Here is a 15231-nt window from a genome sequence, read left to right on the forward strand (position 1 = left end):
ATCTGGTTTCCCCATTGACTCAGCTTGTCAAAAGGTCGCAAAAGGGGATCACATGACACAGCAACGGTCATAAATGTGAGTCAGTTCCCAAGCATCTGAATTTTGATCATGTGACCATGGGGATGCTGCAACGGCCTTATGTGTGAAAAGCGGCCATGTCACGTTTTTCAGTGTTGGGGTAAATTTGAACAGTCAGTAAATGAACTGTTATAAGTCAAGGATTACCTCTGTGCACACACAAAAAAATGCAAGCATGTTATTATGTGCCAAGTTGCCTCCAGTTTTTACTTTTATTTTTTAGCAAAGCAGCTTTATAGACTTTACATTAGTGAAGGTATGTTGAAGTATTTGAATATCACTGCTTGGTGATATAACAAGGGCCAGAAAAATTGCTGAATAGAGTCATATTATTGTCTCCATTAGTCATGAAGCACGGTGAATTGTGTACTGCCATCAATGTGCACATAAGTAAATCTGCTTTGTCTTGATAAGATTAATATGGCTAATAATACAAGTAGGACTAAAATGCCCACGATTAACAAAATAAATTATCCTTCCTGGTTTTAACACATGAGAAATCGTGCAACCTTGCTTGATTTTTAATTTAAATTGTTTGCTCATAGAAGAAAAGATATCGTAGAAGAGATTTTGACTTGTCGCTGATTTAATGAGGGCACGCCCCCCAGGGTCCTATCCAGTGCTTTTTTTGTAAAAGAAAAAGGTGCCGGAACTCACACATGTCATACAACCTGCCTTGCCTACCCTACAAGGTTCCATCCAAAAAAGGTGCTGGAACTCCGTTCTGAGCGTTCTATGAGAAAAAAAGCCCTGTATCTATCCAGTGCTTTTTTTGTAAAAGAAAAAGGTGCCGGAACTCAGATATGTCAGATATGCCTTGCCTACCCTACAAGGTTCCATCCAAAAAAGGTGCCAGAACTCCGTTCTCAGCGTTCTATGACAAAAAAAAGCCTTGGTCCTATCTCAAGTCGATTCAATGTTTCTTGAAGTATGAGGCAGATGTATTAAATGCACATTTATCCTGCGTGAGCTCTGTCTTTTGATCAAGTATCAAGGGAACCAGAAGCATGACACGTGCTTTGCTGAGTCATGGGGGACATGCATTTTAATAAATCTGTTTCAGCCAATTTGTAAAGTACACACTTGCTTGAATTAAGCCATCAAATCTAGTCTCTTGCCTGCAGCTCTGTGCGTTAGATATTGCAGGATGCAACATAGTTTAGAAGCTTTCTGTTCAGATACACACACACACACACACACACACACACACACACACACAGAGTACAACCCTAGCATTGTTCGTGTTTTCAAGCTAGATAGAAGAACTATATCTAACTGTCGGTATAAATCCACCCACACATTCCTCCAGGATGTAGGGAGTGAAAACTCTTCCTGGAAACCCAAGGGGAAAATGACATTTGTTCGGCCTTACGTTCTTAAAGACTTATTGCATTGACAGCATCCACATAGCAAAAAAACAGCAGCCCCACAAGAACAGTGAAGAAATGTCACAAGGTGTACTTCACTCGTAGCCAAGGAATATAGTTGGGAGCAAGAAACCTGACCTTCAGCTCAACTATGCAAACCATCTTCCAAAAAGCTTCTGCCTCTTTGCTTACAGTGCAACTCTTATCCAGCAGTTCTTAGCTTGATATTGGGGTGGCTAAATTATTCTGGACTGCCTTTGCATCTAATTCTTAGATCTGAATTTTAGGCTGGCATAAAGGCTCCAGGGTGGGAAATGACTAATCTTAACATGTAAATAATTCTAGTGCATAATGTCAAGTATGTTGCATTTTTTTTTATGTACAAATTAAAACTCAACTCCCTTTTTGTGATAGAAACATGAAATTGTTAGACATGTCTTCTTCTAGAATTGTTTCCCTCAGGCTATCCTACAACCTTACTGATAGAAGAGAATATTTGTAGCTTAAGGTTGAATTTTAGTGTCCTTGTTGGTCTCTGAGCTTAGCTATTTTCTTGCAGATGTTACAGTATTTAAGTAGGTAGTGAATTAGGTGCACTGATGATGTTACCTGGTTTGGTAATGAAACATCTGCAAGAAAATCGCCAAGCTCGGAGAACATCAAGGACCCCACAGATTCAACCCTGTTTTACTTTTAGGATCCTCTAAGTTCAGCTAGCTATATCACAAAAGTGGGACAATTCTTGTTTGTATTGAACTCACAAAAGAGAAACACATCCAGTTAGGTGCTCAATTACGCAATAAGGCCTGAAAATCACTTCCTTTCGAAACTGATAAGGGATAAGATATCTTAATATCTCTTTGTCTAATCTTTAGCTGCAAGACAACATCCCCAATCTTCTCTCAAAGAACTGCTGGTCTGAACTTACCTCTGAAAAGCTGAATTGTCTGCAGAAAATGTGAAATGGTAACCATATCCACTTTACCCTTACAGCACTGCACAGGTAGTCTTCGACTTACGACCACAGTTGAGTCCTCAACTTATGGCCATAATTTATCTGGCTAAGCAAGACAGTTAAGTGATTTTTGCCCCATTTTATGAACTTTCTTGCCACGGTTGTTAAGTGAATCACTGCAATTGTTAAGTTAGTAACCTGGTTGTTAAGTGAATCTGGCTTCCCCATGGATTTTGCTTGTCAGAAGTTTATAAAAGGGACAGTGCAACCGTCATATGTACATGCCAGTTACCGAGCATCTGAATTTTGATCACATGACCATGGGGAGGCTACAACGGCGGTAAATGTGGAAAAAGTCGTAACTCTCTATTTTTTTACTGCCGTTGTATCTTTGAACACTTACTAAACAAATGGTTGTAAGTCGAGGATTACATATGTTACATTTCATAATCCTTACAAAAATGGAACTTAAACTGTGAGCAATGTGTTTGCAGCAACTCTACATTTATGCATATGCGCTTACCCTGGTCCATGCTCACCGGGGTTCTTTGAGTTTCGAGGCAAGAAAACCAAAGTCAGCCATGAAAGGAAACTGCTAACCAGCAACTGCAAGGTCTTTATTGGTGACACATTGGGGGTCTGAAGATGAATAAGGAGTTTTGATCTGCTGCTACAGATCCCCAATAAAATCTCAACAGCACTTGGACTTATATACCGCTTCACAGTGCTTTACAGCCCTCTCTGAGAGGTTTCAAGAGTCAGCCTGTTGCTCCCCTCGCCCCCCCCCAACAATCTGGGTCCTCATTTAGATTCATTCAGATAGAGAGAGAGAGAGAGAGAGAAAGAGACAGAGACAGAGAGATACATAGATAGAAATAGCATCTAGACTTATATACCGCTTCTCAGTGCTTTGCAGCCCTCTCTGAGCGGTTTACAGTCAGCCTATTGCCCAGCCCCCCAACAATCTGGGTCCTCATTTAGATTCATTGAGAGAGAGAGAGAGAGAGAGAGAGAGAGAGAGAGAGAGAGAGAGAGAGAGAGAGAGAAATAGCATCTAGACTTATATACCGCTTCACAGTGCTTCACAGCCCTCTCTGAGCGGTTTACAGTCAGCCTATTGCCCAGCCCCCCAACAATCTGGGTCCTCATTTAGATTCATTCAGAGAGAGAGAGAGAGAGAGAGAGAGAGAGAGAGAGAGAGAGAGAGAGAGAGAGAGAGAGAGAGAGAGAGAGAATAGCATCTAGACTTATATACCGCTTCACAGTGCTTCACAGCCCTCTCTGAGCGGTTTACAGTCAGCCTATTGCCCAGCCCCCCAACAATCTGGGTCCTCATTTAGATTCATTCAGAGAGAGAGAGAGAGAGAGAGAGAGAGAGAGAGAGAGAGAGAGCACAATAGCACTTATATACCGCTTCACAGTGCTTTACAGCCCTCTCTATGCAGTTTACAGAGTCAGCCTAATGCTCCAAACAATCTGGGTCCTCATTTAGATTGATTCATTCAGAGAGAGAGAGAGAGAGAGAGAGACAGAGACAGAGACAGAGAGAGAGAGAGAGAGAGAGAGAGAGAGAGAGAGACAGAGAGAGAGACAGAGAGAGAGACAGAGAGAGCAAGAGAGACTCATATACCGCCTCACAGTGCTTTACTGTGGTTTACAGAGTCAGTGGTTTACAGAGTCAGCCTGTTGCCCCACCCCCTAACAATCTGGGTCCTCATTTTATCGACCTCAGAAGGATGGAAGGCTGAGTCAACCATGAGCCCCATCAGGATCGAACTCCTGGCAGTGAGCAGAGTTAGCCTGCAATCCATGCAACTTGGGAAAGACCTCAGAAGCTGATTTGGTCATTTGGAGAAGACGAGCTAGTTAGAAATTTCCTTATGGTAAATCAGATTATATTTGGATTTAATAATAGACTGTTCAGAACCACTGGTTCTTAAATCCAAATATAATCTGACTTAGCATAAGGAAGCTTCTAACTAGCTCCTCTTCTCCAAATGACCAGATCAGATCATCTGATTTCCAGCAATGGATGGAAACTAATCATGGAGAGAAGCAACCTAGAACTAAGGAGAAACTTCCTGACAGAACAATTAAATAGTGGAACAACCTGCCTCCAGAAGCTGTGAATGCTCCAGCACTGGAAGTTTTAAAGAAGAGACTGGTGTCTGAAATGTTATAGGGTTTCTTGACTGAGCAGGGGGTTGGACTAGAAGACCTCCAAGGTCCCTTACAACTCTGTTATTCTATTCGGTTCGGTTCTGTTCTGTTCCATTCCGTTCTATCGAGTCACCTATCTAGGGCATGGCAGAAAGTAACCTGAGATTCAGGCATGTTGGAAGCATTGGGCAAAAATAAAAGTACAATTCCCCCATAGCACTAAAGCTAAGGAGTTCAGGATCACCCTAATTGCTTTTATGAGGGTAAAACTAGGTGGACTCTTTGGATCAGCAAAGTAAATCAAAACAAACCCACCATATCCTGAAGCCCTCTGCTGAAGCTAATAGCACAGGTAGTCCTCGACTTATGACCCCAGTTGAGGCCAAAATTTCTGTTAAGAAATACGGTGGTTGTGTGATTTTTGCCTCATTTTACGACCTTACTTGCCGTTAAATGCATCACTGTAGTTATTAAGTGAGTGATTAAGTGAATCTGGCTCTCCCCCATTAACTTTGCTTGTAGAACGGTCATAAGAGGGGATCACATGACCCTGGGACACTGCAACTGTCAGAAAGATGAGCCAGTTACGAAACATTAAACTTTTCACGTGACCATGGGGATGCTGCAACAGTGTGAAAAGCAGTCACAGGTTCACTTTTTTCAGTGCTGTGGTAACTTCAGTGACTAAGCAAATGGTTGTAAGTCAAGGACAACCTGTAATCACACAGGCCTAATATTCAGGAGCTGCATCTCATAATATACATCATCCTGTTCTAGGGGTTCATACAATATGTTGTTAGCTGCAAAGTCATGTCCGACCCATTGCGACCCTATGGACAACGTGTTGTGATTCAGGGTCAGCCTGTGGGTTCGGCAGTTGGGTCGGACGACTCAGAGGAGGAGGAGGGGGGTGTTGAAGAGCTTGCTGAGGGGGTTGAAGATCTTGCTGATGAGAGCCCTCAGCCAGGCCCCTCCCACCTGGTCACGACGATGACCCAGCTGTGTGAGCCTGACAGCGTGGATGAAGATGACCCACAGTTGGCCCTGTTCAAGGACGCCCGACGCAGGAGGCAGTCAATCAGGAGTAAACAGAAGAAGGCAATGGGGCACCTCGGAAGGAGGCAGAGAAAAGCCACGCCCTGAACTGTATAAAAGGGGAATGCGTGGGAGGGCTGGTTTGCTGAAGGCAACCGCTTGATTAGTTCCTGTTTCATAGCTCCTGTTTCATGGTTGGTGTCTTGTTTTGCTCTGTTTTATCTTAATAAATTTGGCAGGCTTAATTCCAGCCTCTTGCCATTTGTAAAGGGGTTGTCCCTGCCTTTTCTGCAGGGCCGGTAGCAGGCTGGTACAGAACACAACGTTCCTCCAGGCCTTCCTGTCCTCTACCATCTTCTGGAGTCCATTTAAGCTCACGCCTACTGCTTCAGTGACTCCATCCAGCCACCTCATTCTCTGTCGTCCCCTTCTTCTACTGCCCTCAATCTTTCCCAGCATTAGGCTCTTCTCCAGTGAATCCTTCCTTCTCATTAGGTGGCCAAAGTATTTGAGTTTCATTCTCTTTGCTTTGTTACTGACCCAAAATAGGCTCATTTCTTTATAACAAAGCAAGTCTTATGTTTTGGGCGAATGCACCCCTTGACTCTGACCTGGTTTTTAAAAAAAACCAGGGGATTCCCAGGTTGCAGTTTTGTCTGGCCTGCTTATAATGATAGGTGGGGCCTATCAGACGACCACTGATTGGACATTTGAAGAAGACAAGCTAGCTAGAAGCTTCCTTATGCAAAGTCAGATTATAGTTGGATTTAATAATAGACTGTTCACAACCACTGTTCTCAACAATTGTTCTCAATTCTGGCTTAACCTCAATTAAGTTAACCTTGGTCTCTGGATGCATATGACACACTGACCCATAAACTAGCCATGAGATTGGGTAAACCAGCATATAAGGCAAAAAATATAGTCCAATGCATGGTGTGCAAACTGGAATCAGAAGAACATTATGAAAAACCAAAATTATCCATTGTATTATAGCATCTATTTCAAGTACCTGCTGGGCACCATAACCTAGTTCCACTAATAACTTATAGGATAGAGTCTGGATAGGTATTTTTTTCTGTTCAACAATCTCAGGATATAAAAAAAAGAAGCAGCAAAATGTATAATTCAACACAAGAGACTTCATTAAATTTCAGAATACAATATAGCTAACAGCTTCATCAGTGCATAATTGAAATACATTCTCTTTGTGTCACTTTATCAGGAAAAGCTGCATCTCTTGCAGTTGTGGGAGTTGATCTGTTTTTAAAAGTATAGGTCACTCATTTAAAAAACAAAAATTAAATACACACTTACCCATTTATTATGTTCACTCATGACAAGCAAATAGACAAGGTTTAAACAGGCTTTGTGCGCATTCTTCAAAAATTATTCGTGCTTCAAAAATTAAAAATTAACATATATGCATAAATCCAGTGCATAATAAGTTAGCCGACATAGATTACAACTCCCGCTCTATTTAAGCATTCTTTTAAACCAAAAGCACATCCATTTTTTTAACCTTTTCAAAGTCTGAAGAGTTAATGAATAAAAATAAATATGCTCGCAGGAACTCAACGATCAGACTTATTTTTTGAATCACACCCCTATGGCTCCCACCTTGGGTGCACAATATTTGATGGTTAAAAATGGTTCCTTCCCATGATAAGCATAGCATAACAAATTATGCAAAATAAAAAGGAATCTGAAAAAGGGTATTATGCAAAATAAAGGGAAAAATATTCAAAGTGTTCAACTTCTATTATGTATGCAAGTTTTTAAAAAATTCAGCTCTCTTGATTTATAGAATTGATTTTGTTTCATTTAATATACCTCCTTCTCCCCAAAAAAGGTCTTTAATGTCTAACAGTCAGCAAATATGAATATATTTAGAAGAAGAGCAGAAGGAAGCAATATGGTGTCTTCCAGATGTTTTGGATTACAGTTTCTATAATCTCTGATCTGTGACTGAGTCTGTGAAAGTAAAAAAAAAATCTTGGAGCTATATTTCAAAATATTTGGAAGACACCCTCAAGACCCAGCTCTAAATAAATAAGAGCAACCAATTCAATGAAGTTCATATGACTTGTTACTATTCAGTGACTAATGAAATGAAGAGAAGGACGAGGGGGGAACGTGATAGCAGTCTTCCAGTATCTCAGGGGCTGCCCCAAAGGAGAGGGAGTAAAGCTATTCTCCAAAGCGCCCGAAGGCAGGACAAGAAGCAACAGATGGAAAATAATCAAGGAGAGAAGCAACCAAGAACTAAGGAGAAACTTCTTGACAGTGAGAACAATTGATCAGTGGAACAACCTGCCACTAGAAGTTGTGAATGCTCCAACACTGGAAGTTTTTAAGAAGAGACTGGTCAACCATTTGTCTGAAATGGTATAGGGTTTCATGCCTGAGCAGGGGGTTGGACTAGATGACCTCCAAGGTCCCTTCCAATTCTGTTATTCTGTTATTCTAACTACATTGGTCAGGAAATAAACAGGCAAAAAGGATATGAATGTACCAGAATTTTAATTGCTATTCTTCTGATTCGATGAAAAGGACTAAGAATGTACAAGGCAGGAGTGGCACTGAATCGAAAGATCGTCTTCCCTTTGTTCAGTACTATAAATGTCTGAAAAAACAAAGGAGAAGATAAACAAATATTAAGGTCTGGATTAAAATCTCACATTACGCAAGCAAGAGTTATTTCTATTTCTTCAGAAATTATTCAGTGCTTCAAATGTCCCCCAAAACCTCTATGCTGTTTATTAAAACAGCCAGACTGTTTTTAGGCTTCTAGTTGAATTAGGGTAAAAAAAGAAAGGTGTTGCTACTTTAAAGAAACCACTCATTAAAGTTATTACAACTCTTAAAGTAGCCACAACTTTTTCTTGGAGTGCAAGGAATCAACACATTTAGTTAGATATGAGTTTAAGTTACTGTACATCATGCTACTTGTAAAAAAACAAACTAGACATTATTTTCCAGTCAACATACAGTTCATATTGTTCTTTCTGAAAGTGAGGTTTAGCTACCAGGATAAATATTTATACACAAAAGCACAATTGAATGTTTTATCAGCAAAATGAACAAGCAGAGGCATGGCTGCCATTATTCTGACTGTGCTACCTAGAGGATTGTTGCATATATATAAAAATAAAAATTATAAATTTATTTTAGAGTTAGAGAAAGAGAGAAAGAGAGATAAAAAGCGAGCGAGAGAGACAGAGAAACAGAGAGAGAGATAAAGAGAAACAGAGAGAGAGAGAATAAACAGAAAAACAGAGATAAAGAGAGAGCTATAATAGAGAGAGAGATAATAGAGAGAGAGATAATAAATAGGGGTTGCTCAGTTCCCCTTTTCAATTACTTTTCATCACAGTAACCCAGATGCTTATTATCACCTCCAAAGCAAGAAGGAAGATTTCCTGGACCATAACTTTCACGTCATCTTTTAAAAAAAATGAATTGACCTTTCAGATAATACCCCTTTAAAACTCCAGTTTAAGCTTTGTTTTTTTCCAGTGTTTTAACATAAAAGTCCAGCTATGCCTTTAAAAAGTGAGTAGAGAGCAAAGACCCAACAAGCATAGACATCACTAAATTTATATGGCTGGGGGAAACGCATGATCTACTGAAATGTAATCAAATCTGCCTAGTAAAGTGATCTTTGAAAGAGGAAACTTTTCTGCACTTTGCTCTATAATTCAACAAAGCTTGCAGCATTCGTTACCCCGCCAAAATGTTTCTCGCATAGAAACTGTGTTTTTTTTTATAGATTTATTGCTAGCCAGCAATGAGAATTGATCAGCTTCTAGGAATCTCTCTAGCTTTGTTCAGCTATTCTTGCTACGGCTATCACATAACGTATATTACTCATTGTGTATAGCAAAATGCCTTGGGGGGAAAAGGAAGATCACAATTATTTCATGTGTAGGCAGCCCAAACATATACTCCTCGCTAACTGGAAAATTGGTAGCATCCTACATCAAGCCAAATCCCAGAATGTTAGGAAATTCCTGGAAGCCATTCAGAAAAATCAGCCATCAACAGCCATATAGAAATAAACCATGTTTACACACTATTCAAAGTTCACAACAACAAAAAACCAAGAAGGAAAAAAGAACATTTCCTTTCCAGCATCCACACCCAGATAAACAGAGATATACACAGACAAGCAAGCAGAGAACAATATCCCGATCAAGGAAAAACTACAGCCCTGCTTGGTATATAAACTTTTCTAAATAATATACAAGCTATCTGAATAAACAGTGAGCAAACTCCACACTCACTAACACTGGTGTTAGCTAGCGGGGTAATGAAATGCTGCAAGGCAAACAACAAAGTTCAGAGCATTTAACCCTGAGCTATACATACGGATAGTCCTCAAATTCATTTAGAGACCGAAGTTACAACGGCATTGAAAAAAGGGACTTATGACAGTTTTCCACACTTATGACCATTGCAACGTGTCCGTGGTCACATGATCAAAATTCAGATGCTTGGCAACTGACTCGTATTTATGACAGTTGCAGAGTTCCCTGGGTCATGCGATCACCGTTTGCCAATTTTTGACAAGCAAAGTCAGTGGGGAAGCCAGATTCATTTAACAACCAAGTAACTAACTTTAACAGCTGGGGAGGATTCACTTAACAACTGTGGCAAGAAAGGTCATTAAAATGGGGCAAAATTCACACTTAACAAATCTCTCGCTTAGCAACATAAATTCTGGAATTAACTGTGGTTGTAAGTCAAGGACTACTTGCGTTCTCTTTTATTGAGTTGTATAGTACTCACTTGCAAAGAATCATCTCCTAAAATTAAAAATACTACTCAAGTCTCTGCTGAGCCTTAAGATTCAAAGGCTTACTGCCTCGTTACCCATTGGTAATTTGTTCCGGAAGACGCAACAAATATTAAAACCAACGAGTACCGAGAAAAATCACGTGACTTACCACATGACCAGTGGTGGGACTCAGCCGGTTCACACCACTTTGGCAGAACCAGTAGCTAATTTTTTGTTGCCCAGGCCCAGAATGGACTTCCAGAAGCGGCATCCACACAGAGAACCGGTTGTTCACATATTTGAACCCCACCACTGCACATGATCCATTATTTCAGCCAGAAGAACTAGCAAGTCACGAGGCAGCCGAGGTCAGCAGGAGAAAGGCAAGTACTGGGACAAAATTTTTTCTTCAAAATGCATCAAATACCAAACTTGACGAGTTTTGAAGCAGTCATGTGCCAAGGTATAAAAGTACTCTATACTGAATGAATCAAAGAACTGACTGATCACAATCCATCATTGCTGAAAGGAAGTTGAACCTGGTTAGGTTGAATCCAACATAAAATTCAAATCCAACCAGTTATCCCCCAGAATGTGTATCTTCCAGATGTTTGGACTCTCCGAATTCCCTTGTTAGCACAGCCGTTGCTGAGAATTCTGGGAGTTTGAAGTCGACAAAATTCAAAAATGCTCAGTTGTGGGGAACCTGTAATGACATCATAGTTTATAATCCTGAACAGATCTTTAACTATTTAAGTGACCAGCAACCTTTTTCTTCTGAAAGGTAAAATTCCCTTCAAGTTGAGTTTAATTTCTGGAGACTTTAATGCAGGGGTCCCCAATCTTGGCAAGTTTAAGACCCATGGACTTCAATTCCCAGAATTCCTGAGCCAGCATGGCTGGCTGGGTGTAGTGTATGCTCTTAAGCATACACGGAATGTCAGCACAGCAGGGGGCTGGACAGCTCCAGGCTACAACCGCTTTTGGCGGGAAAGCCTGAACAGAGCGAGTCATTGACAGCCCAGGGATGGTCAGCTCTGGCGGGAAGCCAGGGTTTAAATCCATTGGCCACCTGCACTGGCAGGAAGCCCAGGTTTGAATCTATTGGTTGCGATTCACCTGGGCAAGTATAAAGAGACGCCAGGTAACCCCTAGCTTCATTCCTGATCCAATAAAGAAGTTACTACCCAGCTCAAGTGTCCGTCTCTCTGTGTGACCACACGACTTTGCACTGGCGACGAAGATGGGATCCTGCACCGGACAGCGCTAGCCGTGGACGGAACCCTATCGGCAGCCCCGGATCCAGACACAGGACAACCGAGACGGCGGAATGGCACAACTGGGTCAGTATCCCCTTTTCAATAGTAACCGCCCCGAGAAGTGGTAAGCCTTCGTGGGACAGCTCGAGTGCTACCTAAGGGCGAATGGGATGAACGATGATCGACAGAGAGCGGTGGAGCTACTCTGCAGCTGCGGGACGGAAACATACCAGCTGGCGGTCGGTCTCTGCTCGCCCGATGACATCCACACCATCAGGTACGGCGAGTTGCTAGCGAAGCTGACCGAGCACTTCAGGCCTGAGACGTCTGAAATCACGTGGTGGTACCGCTTCGAGAAACGGGATCAGCGGCCGGGTGAGTCTGCCAAACAATACATGGCCGCCCTAAGGCAGGCAGCCCGTCTTTGCAACTTTGAAAATTTAGAAGTCCGGCTGCGGGATCGGATTGTCTGTGGGCTGAGGGACCGGAAGCTGCGGCAGAAAATTTTCGTGAAGCAGAAGTTAACCCTGAGGGACGTCCAGGAGGAGTTCCTAGCCTGGGATGCGGCCAAGGAGTCCGACGCGAGAGAGAGCGGAGCCGTCCACCAGTTGAGCGGTTGCAGCGAAGCAGAAGGGGCGGAAGCCAAAGTGGACGCCATACACCGACAACCGCGACCCGTCAACTCCAACCGAGACAATGTGAGGGAGCCATGACCAGCCACGGCAGATCTGAGGTACCAGGAGTGCAGGTGCGGAGCGAGTGGGCCCCGGTCTACCCAACTCCCTGGCTACAGTGCGAACCGGCCCCGGTCTACCCAGCATTGCAGTTGCGGACCCTGGTCTACCCAGCCCGGCGGTTGCGGACAACCCCGGTCTACCCAGTGCTCCGGCTGCAGCTCAAACAGCTCCCGAGCTACCCATTGCACAAGCTGCGGAGGACAGCATCCCCGGTCTACCTGCCGATCAAGTCGGCAAAGTGTTGGGCGTGTGGGAAAACCGGGCACATCGTGGCGGTCTGCAGGAGCAAGCAATGGGACAGTCTGCACAAAGTGGAAGCAGAGTTCCAGTTTGCTACAGGTACTGGGGAGCGATTGCCAAGACTGTCGGTCAGCCACACGGAGGGACGGACGGCTGTTTGCTTAACAGGGGGCCCTCCAACACTCACCCCAAAAATAAAATTAAGGGTGAAGCTGCAAGGGATTCCCTGCACGATGGAACTGGACTCAGGGTCAGCCGTGTCAATCATCTCCGCCAGAATGTTTAAAGACATTTGCAAGCGGAGCGGCCAACGGGTTCCCTTGAGGCCATCCAGGCTGACCCTCTCTGACTTTCAAAACTTACCCATTAATGTTCGGGGGGAGGTGTCGGTGTTGGTTCAGTACAGTTCATGGGCAAATTAAGCGTGTTGGTCACCGAAGGGCAGCGAACCAGGCTCATGGGGTTAGGGTGGTTCAAAGCGCTGGGCATTGGAATCACGGGGATTCACCAGATGCGGAGCTGCCTTTCACTTGAAGGTATCTGCAAGGACTTTGCAGACGTGTTTGACGAGCAGCTAGGGAGATACACCAGTTCCCCAATTTCATTTAAATTAAACCCCCAGGTTCGGCCCATCAGAATGAAGGCTAGGAGAGTCCCGTTTGCGCTAAAACACAAGATAGAGCGGGAATTGGATAAGCTGGTAGACCAGGGGGTGTTAACACCAGTCGATGGAGCAGAATGGGAAACCCCCATCGTAACGCCGCTCAAGGCGAATGGCGAAATTAGAATTTGCACCAACTATAAGGGGACCATTAACCGAGCTTTGAGTGCCCATTCCTACCCGGTCCCCACGGTAAGCAGCATCCTGGCGTCCCTGCAAGGCGGGGTGGTGTTCGTAAAACTGGATCTTGCACAAGCTTACCAGCAGCTGTCGGTAGACCCAGAGGCTGCTAAAGCACAAACAATAAACACACACAAAGGGGCATTCCGGGTAGACCGGTTGCAGTTCGGGGTTAGCATAGCTCCTGGAATCTTCCAGGAGGTGATGGAAAGGACCCTCAAGGGACTACCAGGGGTTTGCCCTTACTTCGACGACATCCTAATTGCAGCCAGTTCCGAGGACGTTTTGGCAACCCGATTGAAAGCAGTGCTAGAGAGGTTCAGGGATGCAGGGCTGAAACTCAAAAGGGAAAAATGCAAGATTGGGGTTACTGAGACAGAGTTCCTGGGGTTCAGGATTGATGCTCAAGGCATCCACCCATCTGCATCCAAAGTCAGGGCAATCAAAGAAGCCCCAACTCCCAAAATCAAGTCTGAGTTGCAGGCATTTCTGGGCCTCCTCAACTTTTATCACACATTCCTGCCACACAAAGCAACAATTGCAGAACCCCTACACAGGTTGCTTGACAAGCAAGCATCCTGGGACTGGACTGACGCACACACAAACCCGTTCAAAACACTGAAGAACCTGTTAGCAGGCAATGCTACAATCACGCGCTTCAGGAAGGACCAGCCAATCTGCCTTGCATGTGATGCATCCCCTTATGGGATTGGGGCAGTTCTCAGCCATTTAAGGGAGGGTGGAACTCAGGCCCCCATCGCCTACTACTCCAAAACCCTGTCAGCTGCAGAAAGAAATTATGCGCAGATAGACAAGGAGGCACTGGCAGTGGTTGCAGGAGTAAAGAAATTTCATGACTACCTATATGGTAGGGAATTTCTAATATATACTGACCATAAGCATATACAGAGCCTTGGTGGAGCAGTGGGCTAATGCCTCCTTAAGTAACACCAGCTGCCTGCAATTAGTGCAGGTTCGAGTCCCACCAGGCTCAAGGTTGACTCAGCCTTCCATCCTTCCGAGGTAGGTAAAATGAGGATCCAGATTGTTGGGGGCAATTAAGCTGACTTGGTAATAATGCCGCTTGGGGGGTGTATGAAAGCCCTAATAAGCAGGCATATACATAGAATGAAGGCTACTGCTAAGCTTGTAAGCCGCCCTGAGTCTTCGGAGAAGGGCAGGATATAAATGTAATAAAACAAAATAAATAAATAAATAAGCCTTTGTTAGGGTTATTTACAACGGAAAAGCAGACACCACAAATCCTGTCACCCCGGATGTTACGCTGGTCCATCTTCCTGTCAGCATATTCCTGCAAGCTGGTAAACAGACCAGGCAAAGAGATGGGGCACGCAGATGGCCTCAGCAGACTCCCCCTAAGGGATACTGAGCCGGACCCCGCACCTGCTACCCAAATATTGGCAATACAGGAGCTGCCAGAATGCCCCCTTAACACAAAGGACATAGCCTCAGAGACCCCCAAGGACAAGGTTCTAAGCAGGATACAATCGTGGGTGGCAGGACAAATCACCAGGGCAAGAGTTCACTGCATACTTTTCCAGAAGGCATGAATATCAACACACAAGGGGTGCCTGTTGTGGGGAAGTAGAGTCATCATTCCCACAAAGCTTAGAGAAAGAGCCCTCCAGTCACTGCACGAGGGCCACCCAGGAGTGGTAAGAATGAAGGCCCTGGCAAGGAGCTACCTGTGGTGGCCAGGGTTGGACAAGGAGATAGAAGGGTTAGTAGCTGGGTGCTACACATGCCAGAGGTCACGAC

The 15231-nt window shown here is 43.9% G+C and overlaps 1 protein-coding gene across 1 annotated transcript in view; it reads right to left on the reverse strand.

Annotated features, from left to right (window-relative positions):
• The window catches only part of LOC310648908 (sodium channel protein type 5 subunit alpha-like), a gene marked incomplete at its 3' end in the record, with an annotated part of 422981 nt that overhangs the window by 329897 nt on the left and 77853 nt on the right, over positions 1–15231 (reverse strand). The window contains 1 exon segment of the mRNA XM_083377037.1: positions 8088–8221. Within this exon segment, the coding sequence (XP_083233163.1) occupies positions 8088–8221 (134 nt within the window).

This window comes from Vipera ursinii (assembly GCF_947247035.1).
Source record: "Vipera ursinii genome assembly, chromosome: Z".
NCBI lineage: Eukaryota > Metazoa > Chordata > Lepidosauria > Squamata > Viperidae > Vipera > Vipera ursinii.